The sequence below is a fragment of the Hypomesus nipponensis genome, chromosome 13 (genome assembly GCF_054491055.1).
Source record: "Hypomesus nipponensis isolate SF chromosome 13, ASM5449105v1, whole genome shotgun sequence".
Lineage (NCBI taxonomy): Eukaryota > Metazoa > Chordata > Actinopteri > Osmeriformes > Osmeridae > Hypomesus > Hypomesus nipponensis.
Window position 1 is genome coordinate 5,034,506 of NC_140373.1, and position 8,126 is coordinate 5,042,631.

The 8,126-nt window shown below is 37.7% G+C and overlaps 1 protein-coding gene across 5 annotated transcripts; it reads left to right on the top strand.

The window, feature by feature from the left end:
* The first annotated feature begins 456 nt into the window (after positions 1-456).
* LOC146259628 (endoplasmic reticulum protein SC65-like) lies at positions 457-4,608 on the top strand. Of its 5 annotated transcripts, none has more exons than XM_084669260.1 (7): positions 457-1,125; positions 1,683-1,832; positions 1,929-2,100; positions 2,595-2,723; positions 2,998-3,164; positions 3,256-3,339; positions 3,570-4,608. In XM_084669260.1, the coding sequence occupies exons 1-7, from the start codon at positions 664-666 to the stop codon at positions 3,714-3,716; spliced, it is 1,311 nt and encodes a 436-aa protein (XP_084525386.1). In that variant the 5' UTR covers positions 457-663; the 3' UTR covers positions 3,717-4,608. The 5 variants fall into 5 exon arrangements, with proteins under 5 accessions (XP_084525386.1, XP_084525387.1, XP_084525389.1 ...); XM_084669261.1 differs by having other exon boundaries at positions 467-1,125; positions 3,019-3,164; XM_084669263.1 differs by having other exon boundaries at positions 525-647.
* The last annotated feature ends 3,518 nt before the right edge of the window (positions 4,609-8,126 follow it).

The window sequence follows — 8,126 nt, forward strand, 5'->3', positions numbered from 1 at the left end:
TGTTCAAAAACAAAATAACCCCGTTTGGATTACATACCGTAGTTTGTTGTAGCTTTTTTCGTTCCAAACTGTGTCAATGACTAACAAAAAGTATTGCGTGTCACATCCTATCTTCTCTTATTGCATAATTATTTTAATAGTTAGCCAAGGCATTATGCTGTAGAAAATAGGCCTACGTTACGGGCCTTCTAGCCTACCTACACATTTTCATCTCTTACTTTCTGTTCCCAAGAATAAAATACTGATATTATTGCATGTTTGAACGTCTAGCAAGCGATGGACGCTTTTGAGCAGTTATAAAGCTTTGACAAAATGAAAGATATAGGCCTAGGCTATATGTCAGAGCCCTACTGTAACTTGAGTCAAGTGTAGTGTTTTTAACATGAGTATCTGTACTTCTTCTTGAGTGTAGGATGTGTGTACTTTTGCCATCTCTGACAATAGCCTAATAGTTTACGCCTACTTATACGAAAGCATGTGTCATTTATAGGCCTACATGACAGCTGGGCGTCATGTAGAAATCTGATACCACAGACCTATTCACTATTCCCTTAGACCCCTAAGCGGTTTACCAGTCTTGCTACTCACTAAAAGTCTGTGGAAAACAAATTTGAAGGAGCTAGAAGAAGACGTGACTCACTTCGAGAGTATGACTAGTTTACCATGCTTAACAATATCCAATGCGTTAAAGGAGTTCTATTTTCAGCTGCATTGTTGTGTTGTGTTTATGTACTGGTCGCGCAACTTGACAATTTTAGAACTCTCCCTCAAGACGAGCTCATGCCCCTTGCTTTTGCTTACGGACAAGCCTTGGACCACTATGCCGCAGAGAGTTGGACGGAGTGCATCAAATATATGGAACTAAGTTTACGGTTACATCGGCTTCTGAAAGACAGCGTGACTTATTGCATTAGACATTGTAATGAAACGAGCCATAACCAAGAGGAAAGTGTCTTGGTTACCAGTGACCTCCAAGTGTTCTGGCGCGTATTGATGCGAGCGTCATGTCTTAAAAAGTGTAGAGCGCATTTCCCTATGCTCTCACTTCCTTATCCAAGGAAAGAGATCATAGAGGATTTTGAAAGAAGGTCGCCCTACCGCTACATGCATTTAGCTTATTTTAAGGTAGGTAGTCAGAAATAAGAAATTAGCCTATTATGTGGCGTATATATATATATATATATATATATATATATATATATAAATAGGCCTGTGAATTAGCGATTGCTGACCCAATCAACAATAGAATAGTTATTTTTCCATATTTTATCGACTGATTATGTGATATGGGTGCGGAATATCCTGCAATTACGCAAAGCATTCTATTTGTTGTTGCAGTTTGTTTGGTTGAGTAGGTTAGCTCCAGTATCGATGATGGCGTGCTTCCAGTTGAAAAAAAAATACTTAAACTATGCGAATCCGTTAATTTCTTATTAGGCTATGACAAAACAAATAATAAAACATTGGCTATTCTAATGTATCTTCGAATATCATCGGCTTCACACCTATGCCAACAAACATCAGACCTCCTGTGCTACAACTGTCATCACTTAGGCTTACCTTTAAGTAGGTTACCATGGCTACTGAAATGGCTCCAACAATATTCATGTGAGTTTTTTTCAAGTTCGTTTGAGTGAAAGTAGAGGGGGATAACTAATTGTTCACACACACATGTTCCTTAGATGAATGACCTACAGAAGGCTGTATCCTGCGCCCACACTTATCTACAGAAAAACCCAGATGACCAGCTGATGAGCCAACACATGGACCACTACAGAAGTGAATATGACCTGGAGGGCTTCCTCATCGACCAGGAAGAACAACCTTATGAGGTGAGGGCAAGATGGCTGCTATAACCAATCAAGTGGCTCTCATCAACATGATATGGCCGACAGCTTTCACCAACCCTCTTGATCTCTCACCCCAAGGGCAGCTTCCTGAAAGCTGTAACCATTTTCAACTCTGGAGATTTCAGCAGCTGCATCAAACACATGGAGCAGGCTCTGAGCCAGTACCTTCACCAGCACCAACTGTGCCAGGCAGGGTGTGAGGGGGCCAGTGAGTTGCCCCTCCTCAAAGATCTATACCCCACCCTGGCAGGTTAGTACATGATAAAGATGTTAGGTGAATATTGTTTTGATTTCTTTTGAAACAAAACATAGTTATGGGTTTCACAGGAAATCATGCTTTTTCTATTTCCAATTGGAAATTATAGGCACAATAGCGGAATTTGAAGTTCCGATGCTAGTTCAATGAAATATAATTTCCCTGTAATTAACACATCTTTTAATAGACTTTTCACTAAACAAAGCTGTTGCAAGAAATGTTGCTTTCAATCCATGTTCACAGTTCAGTGTGAAAGCATCTTGGTGTAGAATTGGAAAGAAAAAATGAATAATTTCACTGTCCACCATGTTTAACAAGTTTGACTGATTACCCAATGTTGTTGACCAAGTAAATTGAGACATCTTATATGAAATTAGCTTTTTGTAGAACATTGTCTATTGGCTTGAACCTTTTACAGTTCCTGTGGGCTACAGACAGTGGCCAACCCTAACCCAGCCTGACCCACTTCCTGCCCTCTCTCCCCACAGATATCTATGTAGAAGCACTGAGGTGTAAGGTGAAGTGTGAGAGGAACCTGATGCCTAATGTTGGTGGCTACTTTGTGGAGAAACTCATGGCCACTATGTACCATTATCTGCAGTTTGCTTACTATAAATGTAAGTACCATCATGTGAAAAGTTCCTTCTTCATCACATTACTTTTCTCTGGTTGATAAAAGGTGGTCAAATTATAATAATCCTGACATCAAACTCACAATTAGGTATCTTGTTTCTCATTGTAGCCGAATAGCAGTATAGACATAGAGCCATTGCGCCATTGTTATAAAAAAAGTATTTTCCCAAACAGGACACGGTTGTAAGCAGGACTATAGATAACATATTTGTAGATAAAATGTAAAACTCTAAAATGCCACCTGACCACCTCCACCAGACATACTGTCTCTCTGTGTAGTAAATGATGCCCGCAGTGCAGCGCCATGCGCATCCAGCTACATGCTCTTTGACCCAGAGGATGATGTAATGAAGCAGAACATTCTGTACTACCGGTCTTACAGCCAGCAGTGGGGCCTGGAAGACAGCCACTTCACACCTAGAGTGGTCAGAGCCATTTACTTAATCAAAGCTCTGTGTATTGAGTATATTGCATTTGAATCAGAATATTAAATGCTGATGTATTTACTTTGACCAGGAGGCCCAGAGGTACTATAACCAGACCAGCCTGCAGGAGCAGATGCTGGCATTGGCAGAAAAGTACTTGCAGTCAGATGGGGAGGTCGGTTTGATGGACAGTTTTTGGTTGTTCAATATTCCAATTCTTGCAAGTTGACGTCTGACCTTTTGAATGAGCTTGACCACATTGCCAAAAAAAATCTTAATTAAGTATCCTAATATATTGTGAGGTTATATAAAAACGGGATCTTAATAGATATTTTAGTTTGAGCAAGTGGAAAATCAAAAAATGTTCCAAAGTACAAACTTTTGTGTGACTTATTTTTTTTACAGGACTTTTTGAGCCCAGAAGTAATTGCAAATGAGTCCCCGGAGTCGCCGGATGTTGAGTTTGAGGGGCCTGGAGATTATGAAGAATCCATCTATGCCAAATGGTGGCAGCCAAAGGGAAAATGGGACATTGGAGATTCTGTGATGTGAATGTAATCTAAAATCAATGTGGACCAAAAAGGTTTTAAGGAAAACCATTTTAGGTCATTTGCTTTGAGTAGCAGTGTATATTGCTGCATAATTGGGTTTACATTTTAGATGTAGTCATTTAACAGACGCTCTGACTTACAGTAAGTACAGGGACATTCCCCCCGAGGCAAGTAGGGTGAAGTGCCTTGCCCAAGGACACACCGTCATTTGGCACGAACCGGCAACCTTCTGATTAATAGCCCAATTCCCTAACCGCTCAGCCATCTGACCCTGGTTGATGTAGTTTCTGAAAGATATGTTTACATGTTTAAGATTTTCAAAACAAATTCAAAGGTCTACATTTGTATTCAATTTGAAGTGGAAACATGTTATCTTAAACTGAGTAAGCTTTATCTATACACCATTAAACACCATGCCCATAGATGTTATTTTACATTTCAACTTTATTTTGTCTTTGTCCTCACAGTTTCATTGAAATGTCATCAATTGCCCCTCTATTTGAATGTCTTAAAAAATATATGAAGTCAATAGTTACAGTATCATAGTAAGTTGATTCCAGAGCTATGATTCATTATACAGTTGCATGTGAATTGAAAACAAGTTATAGGGCTCCATAGTAAATGTAATTAAACTTACTGGTCACACATGAAAAAGCATAATTCTATCATCTCAGTTCCCGGTCCAGACTACATGACTTCAGAGCGCTTCATCACTATGTACATACGATATGCAAGAAAGAAAACCCTAAACAAAGTGGTTATGCACAATTAAGCAGGATATACACAATGTACAAAGGTGCACTGAAGAAATGTATACATCCAGCTGACAAGATACATTAGTTGTTTTCCAAAGTACGCTATTAATTATTTAATAAATCGGAGTATGTCCAATATTAATGGTTTTATGGTATATTTGTTTATATTTTATACATGTCCACTCTAATTTATGAATATATGTACAAAATACACATGGGACGTACAGAAGATGCTTTACACTTGTACAAGACTGTTTTGTGCTCCTGGAGTGCTGATACAACGTGCCAAGACTAGGTGGGGTTCATATCATCAAAACAATGCTTAGCAAAGCACACATTTAATAATTGGTGACTAACAAAAGTGGCCAGTTTTAATAAATACTAACCAATATCCTGTATTATACCACCTTGTAGTAAGTTATCATTATCCAATGAAAATACACACATTATACAAAATGTTTGAAAGAAAACAGCATAATGGATAGTAGCCTGAGATTAACGGGTAGTTTTGTGGCAGTGATAAATCAAACACCTAATATCAATCACATATCTTGTTTTTGCTGTTTCACATATTTATCGTATTTATAATTTTCAAGTTTTTGGGAAGTCATGAAGGAAATGTTGTGACAAGATCCTTGAAACAGGAATCGACCAGTGTAAGTGTCAGTTTTCTTGGTGTTCTAGCACTGATATTCTTCTACTTTTAAGTAATTGTGACATTTTACTGACAAAAGATGAAATAGAAAGAACATATTCTAACCTTCAAAGTGACTGAGACCAGGCTCTGTGGTTTCAGAGAAAGACCTCTGGGAGCCTGGATTAGACAAGGCACAGAATACACTGAAGAAACAGGATTCAAAATCTGAAGTCAGGCTAGCAGGAGATTAAATCTACAAATAATGGCAAAACATAAAATGTCCATTAATTCTTTTGAGTATGAGAGTCAAATGGTAACTTAGTCCTCACCCCAAAATATCATACTATAATAATATAATTACATTTCAGCTGTAGTTCTTGCTGCAAGAACATATGGCATCTGACTGTTTACACCATGCCAATAATGCAGGCTAATGAGGCTACTATTGGAATGTAAAGATTTCATTAAACTGGCCACACCGGCTGGATCTAGAAGTCAAAGGGCAAGGCACAAGTGGGCCTTGGTCAACATCTTGGACAAAGTAAAGAATATGGAAACAAAAAGAAAAGCAAGATCACAGCAAGATATCTTTACAAAAACATAATTTTCAGAAAACTACTATGTTGAACCCCGTAGCATTAGTCTATGGCAACCTTGATTAAAATGACAGACGCTTCCATAGGAACACAGACAGGCATTGATGTTCAAGTTATTAAACGTCATACAGTATGTATGATTTTATACAGGAATCATATTTTACACCCTTAGGAACCAACCCTTCAGACAACAATACATTCACATACACATATTTGTCAATAGTTTTGTGTTTAAGTACTATAACCTTTTGAAGTTGAACTCCTATGCAAGATCTTAAGCAACGGACAATAAAAATTACAGTGGATCATTTCCCCCTATATCATTACTATAAGTCTTTTAAACAATAGTGCTTTTTCATTTATTTATTTTCATCGGTTGTTTTCTTTTCTTCTTAACTTAATGATCATCTGGATGTTGTTAGTACACATAATATGCAACATATTTCATCTACAATCCAACAATTGTTTAGGTATAAATGCTACTGGCAGTGTAACTTTTAATGGCCATATCATCCGTATGCTCAAGTTTATGTTTCAGTGTCCTGTTAAACTTAGTGAACTGACGTTACTAGATACAGTACACTCAGTAAAAAAAAAATGTTGTATGCTTATTTAATTTTTGAACATACAATATTCTTCTATTCAAAGAGAACCAGGAGGGAGATGTGTCGCACATACCATCTGCACTTTCACTCTTAGGAGAAGTTAATTGTTTTCACAGTGTGGTAAAGCTTGTTTCATTGTGAAAGTAATGTGTTAATTTGTGTGCATTATAACATTCAAATCTGCATACAGTAAACCTTTACCAAATGAATTCATTAGATATGCTTGTCTAAAGCTAATTTGGATCCACATTGTATACATTTAACATAATCAAGCAATATCTTTACAATTTGAGAACAAGTTTAATCTTGTTAAAAAAACCTTTTAAATATGGTTCACTACCCATTTCATGGAAATAATACATATAATTTTAATCCCTATTCAGTTAAAGTGAATACATTCCGCCCGTGGTAGTATTTGTAAATGAAATACTGAATCAAGCTCAAATTAAATGGTCATTCCTGCATTTCATCATCATCATCTCCCTAATGGCTTCTTGGAAGGGCTCAGGTTGACCCTCACAAACTTGTGCTTCCCAGGGCTGAGCCGGTCACATTTCCCTGCCGTCTAAATGTGTGAAACTCTATGATACAAATATACAGAAGCACCCATATCCAGCCTACATGTACACAAAATCAATCTCTATGGATTAAATGTTATACGGTGTGATACACATTCTATAGAGTGTGCATGTGCAATCGACTATCTAGCTAGGTTGTCAACCCGTGCAAAGTTACTTTGTCGACACTGGTGCGACAAGTCTTTGCTCAATCAAAAGCTTGAGATATACATTCAGACATTCTGCATATTATGTTTGATTGAATTACTGATTAAGGAAGGAGAGACAACTGATTAATACTGACAAGCAGCATCATATGAGGTAAATTAATACATGTATTAGTTTAACTACACAATTTTAAATACTTGTGCTTGATTCACAAGCAAGCAGATCAAGTTAGAACCTGGAACTCTTTCCTAAATAGTACTAAAAATGAACTTTTACTGTAGTTCAATGCCAAAACCAGAAAATAAATATATATAGTCTCACTCTGTGTCTGATGATGTGCAATACATCAGCCGTGGGGGAAGTATGAAGGTTACAGGTATGGAAACCATCTTATTAGCGAGATATAACTTTACACGCATCCATACATGGATGAAGTGATTAATGAACTTTCACTTCCTCTCTACAAACAATCCTTTAAAGGGGGGTAAAGCATAACAGTCCAATTTGCAGGTAAGACGAACTGTTCAATCACAAGAAGAAGAAAGTTGAACTAATTATATCAGTAAAGCACTTATGTTAGGGGAATACAGATTTTGGTCCCCTTCATCTGGTTTATGACATTCTCCAACACTTCATCAACAATGCTTAAGAGGTTAAACTGTGGGCAAAATGGAATTACATTGGAAGGCCTCCGACAAAGAAGCATTCCATTGGAGATGTAGGCAAAACAGCGTGGCCATTGCCTGTCAGGTATTCAGATCTGGCTGGAATGTATTTCAGTTTGAAACCTACCGAAGGCAAGAGGTGAGACGATTCAGGGATGAAGGAATAACGTTAAAAAATAAACAGAAAGAAGTTGAAAAGGAGGATTGTGAGAGGTGTCGCTTGAGAGTAAAGATAATGGAAGACATCTCTGCTTTTTCTCCTCAAAGTGGATAGGACACAGTGCAAGGAAGACAGGACAGCAGGTGGACACACTTTTCAACCGCCTCCAGATCTAGAAGGAAGAGAGAGTAGAAAAAGAGGGAAATAAAGAAAAGAGCTTGAGAATTTTGAAAGAAGCAGATGAAAGTCCTCAACAGCACAGGTCTTG

Bases quoted from the DNA above. Each gene is read 5' to 3' on its own strand.
- LOC146259628 (XM_084669260.1), top strand. From the start codon at position 664: ATGCTTAACAATATCCAATGCGTTAAAGGAGTTCTATTTTCAGCTGCA. The intron at 1,126-1,682 runs GTAGGTAGTCAG...CATGTTCCTTAG, and splicing joins TGCATTTAGCTTATTTTAAG to ATGAATGACCTACAGAAGGC. The intron at 3,165-3,255 runs GTCAGAGCCATT...TACTTTGACCAG, and splicing joins GCCACTTCACACCTAGAGTG to GAGGCCCAGAGGTACTATAA.